The sequence below is a fragment of the Dipteris shenzhenensis genome, chromosome 23 (assembly GCF_047967505.1).
Source record: "Dipteris shenzhenensis isolate YYH24624 ecotype China chromosome 23, Dip_SZ_1.0, whole genome shotgun sequence".
In the NCBI taxonomy this organism is placed as follows: domain Eukaryota; kingdom Viridiplantae; phylum Streptophyta; class Polypodiopsida; order Gleicheniales; family Dipteridaceae; genus Dipteris; species Dipteris shenzhenensis.
Window position 1 is genome coordinate 15177012 of NC_141618.1, and position 14417 is coordinate 15191428.

Consider the following 14417-nt stretch of genomic DNA (forward strand, 5'->3'; position numbering starts at 1 on the left):
TCTACTTCTCAGTGCATTCTCGGAAGCCATCTATCCCGGTCATGGACATTGGGTAGATCAGTCAGACAGGGCTGCCCCCTTAGTGCTCTTTTCTATGCCATTGCGACTCATCCCCTCCTGATGTATCTTGATCACCTTACAAGCACAGGACAGATGACTGGTCTTAAAATCCCTGGGGCTGCATCCTTCTTGGCGCAAGCATATGCTGATGATTCCTTTTTTATGCCACAGAACTCTCCTCGGGAAGTCCGCATGCTTATGGCCACATTATCATTGTATGGATTAGCAGCGGGATTGCATATCAATTTTGACAAATCCAAATTGCTTCCACTGAAACAATGTGACTGGCATTCTATTCTCTGGCCTGGTCAGATAGTGCATTCCAAAGAGATTGTCAGGCATTTGGGATATCCTATAGGATGGCATATCACCAGGAAGCAGCAGCTAAAATGGATCTTCCAACGACTTCAAAATAAATTGGACTATTGGAAAATTTCTACTTGGCCACTTCATGTTAGGCTCAGAATAGTCCAGTCTATTGTAATGTCTTATGTTCAGTTCTTCTTGCCTTTACTACATTGGTCCTCTAGAGATATCTCAGCTTTTATGTCTCAAGCGATGGAGCTGTTATGGAAGACAAAAACTGCTGTGAAAGCATTGAGACTACTGAAGATGGAAATGGTGTGCTCCCCTAAGATGCATGGAGGACTTAATGTTCTAAATATCAGATATCATATACTTGCAAGGAAGGCGACTATGCTCAATACCTTTTTCTGCCAAAAACAGCCATGGACTTGTATGATAGCATCCATGTGTGTCAACATGAGGACAAATGCTTATGGCCATTGGACTACTGATCATTGGGAGGTTGTCATTGGGAGATTTGTAGGGAAGATTCCTAGATGCCCTTTCTCTACTGCTCTGATACTGGACTGGAAACAAGTGCTTTCTAAGGTCAAATGGACTCCTGATAATCTTTCGGGGACAAACTCAATGCGGAAAGAAAGTATTCATTGGAGTGCCATTTTTGACACTCCACTTGCTTTACAGGAACCGGTTAGGGCATATAATCTCATGAAATTGGGAATCAGGTACATCAATGACGTGGTAGATGATAATGGCCATATTTTATCTTTTCCTCAGGCCTCTGCCATTTATGCATTGGGAATGCACCACAGGTTGATATGGAAGAGAATTGCTGATCTCTTGCATCCTTTCCTTCCTATTCCCCTTGTGGCTGACATAGACAGGCTTATGGATTGGAAATTGTACCCCTCCGCTACATGCTCTCGTCCCATTCCTCTGTCTGTTTTGACCTCCATCAAAGTCTACAAGCTTCTTCAGCCTGCCCCTTGGATTCATCAATATGCTAATACTCTGTGGCATATCAGGCGGCCTCTTTCATGGTGGCGGAAGAATCTCCGACTAATATGGAGGTGTAAAATGCCTTTGAAACAAAGACTCTTTCTTTGGAGATGTTTGACTGGCACATTGTCAGTGGGAATCACACTTGCTAAACGTCACATTGCTTCACCCACTTGCCTACGGTGTCATGCTCCTTCAGAGACTGTCCTTCATCTACTTTGGCAATGTCAGTCTACTCGGAACCTCCTGGGGAAAATTTCAGATCATCTTCGCCTCCGTTTCCCGAGTCACATATTTGGGAAACTTTTTTGGTTATTTGGCAGATTTAAGACGTCTTTATCTCAATACTCACTCCTTTTCTCATGGGTGAGATATTGGGCTCTTTGGACAATTTGGGAAGAACATAATTTGGCATATTTGGGCCGTCAGTTTCAAAAGTCATATGAATCCTTTAGAGCCTCATTGCGGCAATCTTTATATGATGCCTGCCTTGAGGGTGATATACATGCATCTTGCATTGAGCTTTTCTTTTTATGCTTCTGATCTGTGGAATACTCTCCATTTTGGAGACTTTCCCTCTTGTAAAGTTTTGATATTATAAATATATAGCACTGGATTTACTAAAAAAAAAAGTTTGTGTGTGTGTGTGAATATATAGTGTGTGTGTGAGGAGAGCGTGAGCGCTTGGAGAGAAAGACAGTCCGGCCGTGAGAGCCCCGTACAGCTTCCCCGTCTGCTCCGTACACCTGTACGGCTGTCGTACAGGTACCGTACACCAGTACGGACAGCCCGTGCGACCAAACTGCCCTTTCTGCAAATCTTTGCGTCATCCCGCTCCAACCCTGCGTGTGTGTGCGTCGCTATCTTTTCCTTTCTCCATAACCTTACTTTGTGCATCCGTACGCTCCCGTACTTCGCAAACAGATCGTCTTCCGTCAGCATCATCCTCCCTGCGCCATCCTCGTCCGTACGCCTGTACGGTCACCGTACGGCGACCGTACGTTTGTCGTACGTTACCGTACAAATCCAGCCCTACCGTATAATCTGAATCTTCCTTGGGGGTTTTCCTTTCGCATTTCTTCCCTAGCTGGTCTTCTGCCAACTCCTACCTATCCCTTTGCTCTCTCCTTACTAGTCACACAATTCCTCTTCTCTCTTGTGAGCTTCTTCTGATTTTCCTTTGGGACTGTTTTTTTGGCTTTCGCCACCTTCTTACAGGTACTTCATCCTCAAGCTCCTTTTCTTACCCAGTCATGGCAGAGTATTCATATGAAAAAACATTTCAAAAGGAGCGCTCGGCTCCCTGCAAGAAGCAAAAGCAGGTTGAGGGTCAGTATGACCCAATGCATGATACACTTGAGGCTCAACTAGTGTATGATGTAATGCATGAAGGATTTGCAGATACGAGAAAAGACTGGAAAGAATCGGTTCCCTCAGTTGGCCTCATGGTCGAGGTCGATGAAATAGTGGATCCAGTCAGAGAGTATGCCAAGAATGCAGTTATATTATTCTTTCCAGGCCGGATGCCACCTGCTGCAGAGATAGGCAACTGGCTGACACGCACTTTGGCTGGCTCTTTTGTAGGTAAAGTACACTATGCAGCCAGGGGCTTTTTCGAGGTTATCATGGTGGATGAGATCCATAGACAAATGCTTTTGGAACATTCACCTCTTTTTTTTGGACAGCAAATGGTGCATGTCTTGCCATGGTCTCCCACAAGGGACTTTCAGGCTTTAATCAGACACAGATGCCCAGTCTGGGTTGAAGTCGTTGATTTCCCCCAATGCATGGCCTCACTTTTGCCTAAAATTGCAGCCTCTTTAGGTAAAGTGGTCTGCCCACCACGGCCAAATGGCAATTCAAACAGATTTTGCATTCTTTGGGATACTGATAATCCCACACCGGACTCTTATTCAGTCACGGTGAACAATGTGAACATGGGGAGTGCATTTTATAAACTCAAATGGGGTTTATTTGCAGGGGCCTGTTTTGAATGCAAAAAGTTTGGACACATGGCTTCACAGTGTCCACTGAACCCACATAAAATGCCTCATGTCACCTTGCCGGTACACATGCCTACTAAAGATGCTCCTACTCCAGTTGCCAACAAAAATAAAAGCAGTAGACAGCATCCTGGAAGTCAGGAAAAAGGCAAAGATTCAGTAGTTACCAAGATGAATCTCACTTCACATTCACCTCCTGCTACTCAATCCATGCCCAAAGGAAAGCAACCTTCAACTGATGGCTGGCAGAGCCCAAGAAAAGTTATTTCTGCTCGAAGAATTCCACCCCCCCGCACTTGGAATGGTGCATCTTCTAGCGGAAACACCCCAGAGATCAATACAGGAATTGGGATTACATGGGCTGCAGTAACAGCCAGCAGAACACTCTTCCCTGAAGAAGAGGTTGCTGCCTTGCTGTCTACTTCTCAGGCGACTACTTCTTCTCAGGGGCGAGGCCTCGACCCTGAGATAGAAATGCAAGGCTGACCTCATACTTTTTGATGCTGTACATAGTTGTTACATTACTATAAATATCTGTATATATGACTGCTCACATCACATGTTTTACACTCAATGTCCAGGGTCTATGTGACAGTAGGAAATGGAAATCTGTGTGGCTGTACATCAACAGATTTCAGCCTGACATAGTGGCATTACAAGAGCACAACCAACATATTTATGCAGGCAAGACAGGACACTTCTGTGGGTATGACATTTTCTATGCTGGGGAGCACTCTTTCTCAGGGGTTGTCCTTCTGATCAAACATGAGCTACAACCAGTCATTGCATTAAATGACAACAAAGGTAGATGGCTTGTTCTCCAATGCATTATTAGAGGAGAGGTGTTTGAATTTGCTTCAGTTTATGCACCTCAGTCATCTCGAGACAGAACTGTAATTTGGGATGCTATGCAACAATACCCGTGGAGATATCATGCCTACATATGTGGGGATTTCAATAATGCTCCACAACAGGGAGACAACACTTCCAGCCACGATCATATGTTATCTCCTGAAAGGCATGCATGGTCTCAACTACTTTTGCATTTAAATCTGGTTGACCTTTGGAAGGAATTGCAGCCTTTGTCACCGGGCTACACTTTTCAACATAATGCTCTTTCCGCTTATCAGGCAAGACTGGATCGTTGGTATAGTGTCGCTCCCCAACAAAATGGGGATCTCGCATGCAAAATGTGGATTGATTATGCCTTTGTGCATTCAGACCATGCACCACTATGGCTGCGTTTATCTTTTCATAAGATGCCAGAAGATAGATTGCCACAAAGGCGACATCTAATCATCAACAATAGTTATTTGCAACATGTTGAATTCAAGGCAATGGTTACTGAAGCAGCTCATTGTCTTTCCTCTAGTAGCTATCTTCATGCTGATGATGCCTGGGCTTCTTTTATTTCTAAAATGCAAATGGTGATCAGAGCTTATGGCAAGTCTTACATGAGGACTCTGAGGGAAACCATTACTCAGGCCAAGTCTACTTGTCAAGACCTCACTGAACTCAGTCATCATCGTTCGTTGTCCATGCATGAGCAAACCACACTATGTCAGGCTAGACATTGTCTTAAATTAAATGATCACAGGAAACTGGCAAAATGGGAGACTAGAGCAAGACAAAGAGCCTTCACAGATAAAGGTTGCTCTTCCAAAGAATTTTTCAAAAGTTTGCATCAGAGGAGAATCAAAACAGAAATTTGCCGAGTGCTTATGCCCGATGGATCATGGACTACTTCACGATCACAGCTTGCCTCTGTTTGTGTGCATCACTTCTCCCAGCAATTTGGCTCTGCAGCTCCGCCCTCGCAACAGGTTTTGCTTGCACGGAATTTACTGTTGCAAAATGTTTCTCCAATAATTTCCTCTACTCAAGCTTTGGAATTGGAGGAACCCTTTACTGAGAGCGAACTGTCAGATGCAATCAAATCATGTGGCAGATGGAAATCCCCCGGATGGGATGGTTTAACAGTCGAGTTTTTTCTAGCATACTGGCCTATTTTGAAGCATCCATTACTATATATGGTGAATGCTGCATGGCAACATCAGAAAATGCCAGACACATGGAAGAGAGGTCTTGTTAAACTCCTTCCTAAAAAACAAATTTGTGAGTCTTTGGCAGACTGGAGACCTATCACTCTTATGCCGGTAATTTACAAAGTCACTACCAAAATGATTGTTGCTCGGCTAAAGGGGTTTTTACATGATGGGTTGCATCCTGCACAATATGGCTTTGTCCCGCGTAGGCATATCACCGATAACATTGCCAATGCCTACATTGGAATTGAATATGCCAAATACACACAGCAGGATGTTTTGTTATTGCAAGTTGATATTGCTAAAGCTTTTGATACAGTTCAGTGGGATTTCATTTCATCGACTATGCAGGCTTTGGGTTTTGGCACAAAAATGCAGCAACTCATTAATTGGCTATATCAAGATAGTGAAGCTGCCTGTATACTTTCAGGAGATATTTCTCCATTCTGGACTCTTGCTTGCTCTGTCAGACAAGGATGTCCACTGAGTGCTTTACTTTTTGCCATAGCCACTCATCCACTGCTTCAATATCTGGATCACCTCTTAGACACTGACCAGCTGCACGGTTTGGAGATTCTTGGCAGTCGCAGCATGATTGCTCAAGCATATGCTGATGATTCTTTCTTTACTCCAAAAAATACTCGGGCTGATCTGTCCATGATTATGCATGCTCTTTCTACATATGGATTGGCTGCTGGCCTTCAGGTCAATTTTCAAAAATCAAAATTGCTGCCTTTACATGCACAGGACTGGCACAATCTTTTGTGGCCTGGGGAAATTGTCCCTGCTTCTCAATTTATTCGACACCTTGGTTATCCTCTAGGCTGGGGACTCACCCGTTCACAACAAACTGATTGGGTGTTAGTAAAGTTAAGGGCAAAACTTGAATATTGGAAGCTTGCAACTTGGCCATTACATGTTCGTCTGCGAATTACACAATCCATTTTGATAGCATACATACAATTTTATCTGCCTCTCACTATGTTCACTAAGGCAGATTTGGTTTCATTTATGTCAGCTATCATGGAAATTTTCTGGCGTTCAAAACATGGCAAGAAAAGTCTCAGATTACTCTCCATGCACCGTCTCTGTTCTCCAAAGATGCACGGGGGTCTGAACATTCTCAATATTCAAATGCATTTGCTTGCTCACAGGGGGAAAATGATGATGCAGTTTCTACAAGGAGATCAGCCTTGGGCTTTTATAATCCGCTCTCTCTTATTACATCTTCATACATCTGCTTTTGGGAATTGGCAGCCTACTCAGTGGGAATTTTTATTTGGCTCTATCCAAGGCAAGATCAGAGGATGCCCTTTTGTCTCCTCTCTGCTTCTTGATTGGAAACATATTCTATCCCACTTGGAATGGAAAGGAAGGGACTCACTCTCGGGCAACTCTTTGAGGGCAGAGAATCTCTTTTGGTCCAAAGTATTCCATCCACCTTTGGCCATACAAGAACCCCGACGTTCTTATTTTCTCTCCTTCAAAGGCATTTCATCTGTGGCGGATGTACTTAAGGATGATGGCACAATTCTATCTTTTTCTTTGGCTGCTCGCAAATATGGCTTGGGAGCTCATTATCGTCCTTTATGGCATAAAATTTCAGCAATGCTCCAACCGTACTTGCCGGTACCTCATTTAGAAATTCAGCATCGGCTTGAGGATTGGAGTTTACGCTCTCCTTCCTCATATGTCCGTCCTTTAAAGCTTTCACATATTACAGTGTCATCACTATATAAAGTGTTATTACCTCCACCTTGGATTTCCAACAGAGTAAATATTGTTTGGCATATGGATCGTCCAATGAAGTGGTGGAGGAAAAGGCTGCGTCTCCTTTGGCATTACAAAGTCCCTCTTCGACAACAGCTTTTCCTATGGCGAGTTCTCCTTGGCATTTTTCCATCTGGACAGTTACTCGCACACAGACATATTGCTTCAGCTGTTTGTCACAGATGCTCGCACTCTACTGAATCAGTGCTCCATATCTTTTGGTCCTGTCCAAACACTTCTGATCTCATTGCTCTCATCAGACAGAGGCTTCGCCAACGATTTCCTACTGTCACTTTTGGCAGATTTTTCTGGTTGTTTGGATTTCATCCCCAGAGACAGGGTTTTGATTTATATTTTGTATGGGTGCGATATTGGACCCTATGGACTTTATGGATGGATAGAAATCATAGAGTCTTTGGTGATCCACTATTTTCATCCTTTCTTTTTTTCAAACGATCTCTGCAACAATCATTCTACGATTGTTTTCAGACTCGTTTAATAGATCAGGATGTGTATACAGCTTATACTGAGATCTTTTGTTGAGTAGTAGCTACTTCGTTTGAAGCAGCTATGAATGTAATTATTCCATAGAAATAAAAGATTTCTTCTCACAAAAAAAGTGTGTGTGGTGTGTGTGTGTGTGTGTGTAAACGGTGTGTGTGTGTGTGTGTGTGAGAGAGAGAGAGAGAGGACCTGCAGCCCTTACTCCAGCCCTCCCATCAGCTCCTTAGCCTCTTCAGATAAGCCCGTATGCTTCAGCTACCTGCTGCTTGAAATCCGTGTACATAAACAGCTGTCTGAGGTCGTAAATCCCTGCCGTACAGCCCCGCCAGAGTTCCATACAATTCCATACAGGTGTACGAACATGTATGGACTGTTCCGCCTTGTTCAAGCTGCTGCTGCCGGCTGATTCCCTGCTCCTGGGTCGCTATTTGTATAGGGTTTGCTCACGGGCTAATTCTACACGCTGGTTCTAAGGGTTTTCTCTTCCCCCTTTCTCTCCTTTTTGGTTCCTAGGTCTTGTGTACTCTTTCCATCGCCAAAACTTCTCTTTTGCCTCTAATTTATAGTTCATCTTGAATCTTTTCCTCGTTTTTTCTCTTTTCCTTCTCTAGAACTTGTATTTAAATATCTATTTCCCCTTCTTCTCCTTGCAAATACACTATTTCTTTTTTCTTTGTGGGCTATTTTTCGGGACTGTTTTTTCTCTTTTATCACTTTACAGGTACCCCCTTTTTTGGGTTCCATCTTCAAAAGACATGGCTGAATACTCTTATGAAAAAACATTTCAAAAGGATCAATCGGTTCAATGCAAAAAGCAAAAGCAGGCTGAAGATCAGCATGACCTTGTGCATGATTCTGTTGAAGCACAACTGGTTTATGATGTCATGCACGAAGGATTTGCAGACACAAGGAAAGAGTGGAAAGACTCCGTTCCATCAGTTGGTCTCATGGTTGAAGTGGATGAAATTGTGGATCCACTTAGAGAATATGCCAAAAATGCAGTCATTTTATTTTTCCCATGTTGGATGCCACCTGTTGCAGAGGTAGGTGACTGGTTGACCCGCACACTGGCCGGTTCGTTTGTTCGTAAGGTACACTATGCAGCCAGAGACTTTTTTGAGGTCATCCTGGTAGATGAGATTCACAGGCAAATGCTTTTGGAACATTCGCCACTTTTTTTTGGGCAGCAAATGGTGCATGTTTTGCCATGCGCCCCCACAAGGGATTATGAAGCTCTGATTTGACATCGATGTCCGGTCTGGGTTGAAGTTGTAGACTTCCCGCATTGCATGGCTTTACTCTTGCCTAAAATTGCAGCAACTTTAGGCAAAGTGGTTTGCTCACCGCAGCCTAACGGCAACTCTAATCGATTTTGCATTCTCTGGGATACTGATAATCCCACACCAGAGTCTTATTCAGTCACGGTGAACAATGTTGACATGGGCATTGCATTTTATAAATTGAAATAGGGATTATTTGCAGGGGCTTGCTTTGAATGTAAAAAATTTGGGCACATGGCTTCACAGTGTCCAATGAGCCAGCATAAAATGCCTCTTGCTACTTTGCCTTCTCAGATGCCCAATAAGGATGCTTCTGCCTCTATTGGGAATAAAAATAAAGGTAATAGACAGTTATTTGTGAATTAGGATAAAGGCAAAGCCCCAGTTGTTGCAAATAGGAGTGCTTCTTCCCCTTCGCTTCCTGTTATTCAACCTTCAGCAAAAGGACCAAAAACTCCAATTGATGGATGGCAAAGTCCAAGAAAAGTTATTTCTGTTCGACGACCTCCACCCCCTCGCACTTGGAATGGTGCATCTTCTAGTGGAAACTCTCCAGAGGTCAACTCAAGAATTGGAATCACATGGTCTGTAGTGACAGCTAGCAGAACCCTCTTCCCTGAAGAAGAGGTTGCTGCATTGCTGTCTACTCCTCAGGCGGATGTTTCTTCTCAGGGAAGAGGCCTTGACCCTGAGGTAGAAATGCAGGGTTGATATCCTCAAGGTTGCTGCTGTACATAGCTGTTTTTTCCTATAAATATCTGTAAATATGACTGCTCATATCAAATGCTTTACACTAAATGTTCACGGGATGTGTGATAGTAGGAAATGGAAATTTGTGTGGCTGTATATCAATCGATTTCAGCCTGATATAGTGGCACTACAAGAACACAATCAACATGTCTATGCAAGAAAGAAAGGTCATTACTGTGGCTATGATATTTTCTATGCTGGGGAGCACTCTTTCTCAGGTGTAGTCATTCTGATTAAGCATGAGCCTCAGCCAGTTATTGCTTTAAATGACAATCAAGGCAGATGGATTATTCTTCAATGCATCATTCAAGGCGAGGTGTTTGAATTTGCTTCTGTATATGCACCTCAATCTTCTCGGGATAGAAGTGTAATTTGGGATGCCATGCACTGATATCCATGGAGATCTCATGCCTTTATATGTAGGGATTTCAATAATGCTCCGCAATAGGGTGACAATACATCAGGAAATACTCATATGTTAACCTCTGAAAGGCATGCATGGTCTCAATTACTGATTCATCTTGATTTGGTTGATCTTTGTTTTACTGAAAGGGAATTGTCAGATGCAATCAAATCCTGTGGTAGATGGAAATCTCCAGGATGGGATGGTCTTACAATGAGTTTTTTAAAGAATATTGACCTATATTGAAGCATACTTTGCTGCATGTGGCAAATTCTGCTTGGCAAAATCAGAAAATACCAGACACATGGAAGAGAGGTCTTGTTAAACTCCTTCCAAAAAAGCAGATTTGTGAATCTTTGGCTGATTGGAGACCTATCACGCTTATGCCAGTCATTTACAAATTTACTACCAAAATGATTGTTGATCGGATAAAAGGCTATTTACATGATGGGTTGCATCCTGCGCAATATGGTTTTGTTCCTCGTAGACATATCACAGACAACATTGCTAATGCCTATGTTGGAATAGAATATGCCAAATATATACATCATGATGTTTTGTTGTTGCAAGTTGATATTGCCAAAGCTTTTGATACTGTTAAGTGGGACTTTATTTCACAAACAATGCAGGCCTTGGGATTTGGCACAAAAAAGCAGCAAGTTATCAATTGGCTATATCAAGATAGTAAAGCTGCCTACATACTTTCAGGGGATATTTCTACAACCTGGACTCTTGCTTGTTCTGTTCGGCAAGGATGTCCCCTCAGTGCTTTACTAATTTCCATAGCCACTCATCCAATGCTTCAATATATGGACCACCTTTTGGACACTGGCACGTTGCACAGATTGAAAATTCCTGGCAGCCGTAGCATGATCGCTCAAGCATATGCTGATGATTCTTTCTTTACCCCGAAAAATACTCAGAGTGATCTCTCCTTGATTATGCAGGCTCTTTCTACATATGGTTTAGCTGCTGGTCTTCAGAAAATTGTTCCAGCTTCTCAATTGATTCGACACCTTGGCTATCCTCTAGGTTGGGGGCTCACTCGTTCTCAACAAACTGATTGGGTGCTCACAAAGTTGAGGGCAAAACTTGAATATTGGAAGCTTGCAACTTGGCCATTACATGTTCGTTTGCAAATAACGCAATCCATCTTGATAGCATACATACAATTCTATCTGCTCCTCACCATGTTTACTAAGGCAGATCTAGTTTCCTTTATGTATGCTATCATGGAGATTTTCTGGTGTTCAAAAAATGGCAAGAAAAGTCTCAGATTACTCTCTATGCATCGTCTCTGTTCTCCAAAGATGCACGGGGGTTTGAACATACTCAATATTCAAATGCATATACTTGCTCATAGGGGGGAAATGATGTTGCAATTTATGCAAGGGGATCAGCCTTGTGCTTTCATGATCCGCTCTCTTTTGTTGCATATTGATACTTTTACTTTTGGGCATTGGCAGCCTACACAGTGGGTTTCTATTTGGCTCTATTCAAGGCAAGATAAGAGGCTGCCCTTTTGTCTCTCGTTTGCTTCTTAATTGGAAGCATATTTTATCCCACTTGGAATGGAATGGCAGGGATTCTTTGTCAGAATATTTATTGGTCCAAAGTATTCCACCCTCCTTTGGCTATACAAGAACCCATGCGTTCTTATTTTATATCTTTCAAGGGTATTTCTTCTGTGGCGGATGTACTTCAGGATGATGGCACTCTTTTCTCTTTTTCTGCGGCTGCTAGCAAGTATGGTTTGGAGTGAAGCTGAAATGCCGAGTCTTGCTTTATTAGAGGCAGCTCTTTTGTCGGAGGATACAGATGTTGATCTAGCTCCTTTGCCTCTGATGCCTGTGCCAGAGTCTTCTTCTGTTCGGGATGCAGAAGTGCCTTTTTTACTAGAATCTTTTCATCCCATGTTACAACAGGTTTTTGACCCTATGATTCAGAAATTTCGGGTACCAGCCTATATCAAGAAGAATCACAAGGGCAAAAAACAGATCGTTCTTATTGATGGTGTGGTTTCATCACTGCATCAGTTTTTACAGAGCAATAATTTGAAGCTGGGGGATGTTGTGTTTGATCCTCCTCCAGCTTGATATGTAAATTTTTACTTGGCTGCCTCATGACTTTTGCTTTGAGGCTTTACTTGTAAATTTTTTTCTTGTACTTATTTGGTGGGTTTTTACCTCTTTTTGCGGTTTCCCACATAGAAATATAAGATTTCACTAAAAAAAAGTGTGTGAGAGTGTGTGTGTGTTCTGGTGTGTGTGTGAGTGAGTGTGATGGCAAGCTCAGCCCCTCCCTCACCCGTCCCTGTACCTTGCCCACAGCCTGCTACTGTTGTTGCGCCTGCATTTGTACCCCATTTGTCAGCCCCTATACATCTTCCATCTGCACTTACCCCTTCCTTTGCCCCTGCACAGGCCGTACCAACTATACGGTCGTCCGTACAGGCTCCCCTCTCCGTCCAGGTTCCTTTATCCGTTCTTTTTCCTTCTTCTGTACCTGCTCCCATGTCCGTACAGCCAAATTCCGTACCAAATTCATCTTCCCCTCTGTCTCTACACCCTTTTGCTCTTCACGCCGGGTCTTGTACACAGGTCTTGTACAGTCTTTTCTTGATGTCTCTTCCTCCCCTCTTCCTGCTACTCCAACAGATGGCTCTTTCATTTTCTTTGCTTCAGCCCCCCCTTCTGCCTCTGCTCCTCCTACACGTGTCTTCTTTCAGCGGAAGGGTGGTGGTTTGCCTCCTTCCACCTTGGTTAAATCGGCAAAGTTGGATATCGCAGATGGTCCTTTGTCTTCCCTTTAACTAGACCTTCGCCAGATGTGTTTTGCTTCTGTCACAGATGTTCCTTCATCGGGTTCACAGCTTGTTTGTTCTTTGGACTCTACCCTTCTGGTTTCCAGTCTTCGATAGGCTCAGCAGTTTGGAGTCTGTCTCTACTTTATGGGCAAGGTTTTATCGTCAAGATTGCCTTTCCTTCTTTGTCTTTCTGGGCAAAGGTTTTTATTATGCCCACTGCTCTTCGACTGATGTGGTGGAGCAACTTGTCAATCGTGTTGGTGTTCATGGGGCTCGTTTCTTTGCTTATGTGATGCCCTGGGATCCACTATTTGATCCGTTCGCCTCTCTTCTGACTCACTATCCTGGATTACCCTCAAAGCGTTGCCTCTGTCTCTTCTTCAGCATCTTCCTACTCTTGCAGCTTTTTTGGGGATGCCTCTACATGTTCCGAGACAAGAGTTTTTGCAAGCTATTCGGGATGTTCGCCCTTGTATTTTATGTGATATGATGCAGCCCGTGCCCTCTACTCTGGATCTTGATTTGGGATTTGCTCATCCGATGCGCATCAAGCTGCATTTTGCCTCTTTTCCTACAATATGTTATCGGTGCCGGCAGGTTGGTCTTTTTTTTTTTTTTCAAAAAAGAGACTTCTATTAAGAAAGAAAGAAACCCGCTAGAGCAAGCTCTGTGTGGAAATACACCATGCTAAGCATGTAATAAAAACACCTCAGAGGAATGAGGTAGAAAGAAACCAAGGCTGAGGCTGAAAATGCCATCTCAACCCTGTAGAAGTCTCAGCAAAGAAGGGAGAGTCTCTCCAATCTCTGAGAAAAGTAACTCTCCTGGAGGAGGTTGCTCGAGATGATCCTTGCATGGTCGCCCAAATGGCCATCAGAGTGTGTATCGTATATGTCCAAGTATTGGCCAAGATCTGAGAAGGGTGAACTTGAGAACCCTCCAAAGCCTCAGTGCATCTGGCTCTCCAAATGTGCCATGCTGCAATGCTAGCTAGGATCTCCCATGGAGAGTCGATCGAGGAGTGAGCAGCCCTGAAAAGAGTGGCCGGAACATCCTCTAGAGAGCACGACTCCACAAGGTGTCGTCGGATGTGAAGAGCCCAAGAGGAGTCAAGTCTCTCAAAAAATACCTAGGGCCCTGAAAGAGTAAGCCAAGCCACTGATCCCCAAGTCATATAGAAAGGTAGGTGAACAAAAGTGCTGAAAAGTCTTGCAATCCCCTTCCATATGATTCTCGCCTATCTGCAATCCCATAAGCAGTGCTGTATTGTCTCCAAAGCAGAGGCAGCGAGGGCAAGAAGGGTCAGCTCCGAACTTGGATCTCCAATGGTTCACTATTATCCCACCATGAATAAAAAGCCAAAAGAAGAGAGTGATTTTTCTATTCCGATGGGATTTCTAGAGCCTCTGCCAAAAAATTCTCTGCAAGTCAGTAGAAATCTGAAAGTTCTCCCAATGAGGAGCTCTGGTAGGCTTCCAACCCCTAGAGCTG

The 14417-nt window shown here is 43.5% G+C and overlaps 2 protein-coding genes across 2 annotated transcripts in view; one reads left to right on the top strand and one right to left on the bottom strand.

The window, feature by feature from the left end:
- DBE1 (debranching enzyme 1) overlaps positions 1 to 14417 on the bottom strand; it is a 202859-nt gene that overhangs the window by 38462 nt on the left and 149980 nt on the right. The gene's annotated exons all lie outside the window — the stretch shown is intronic.
- LOC147887049 (uncharacterized) lies at positions 619 to 1908 on the top strand. The gene has a single exon (XM_087394490.1). It carries the CDS (start codon positions 619 to 621, stop codon positions 1906 to 1908), a length of 1290 nt encoding a protein of 429 aa, XP_087250616.1.

Excerpts from the sequence above, each read along its gene's own strand:
- LOC147887049 (XM_087394490.1), top strand. The coding sequence starts at position 619 with ATGGAGCTGTTATGGAAGACAAAAACTGCTGTGAAAGCATTGAGACTA.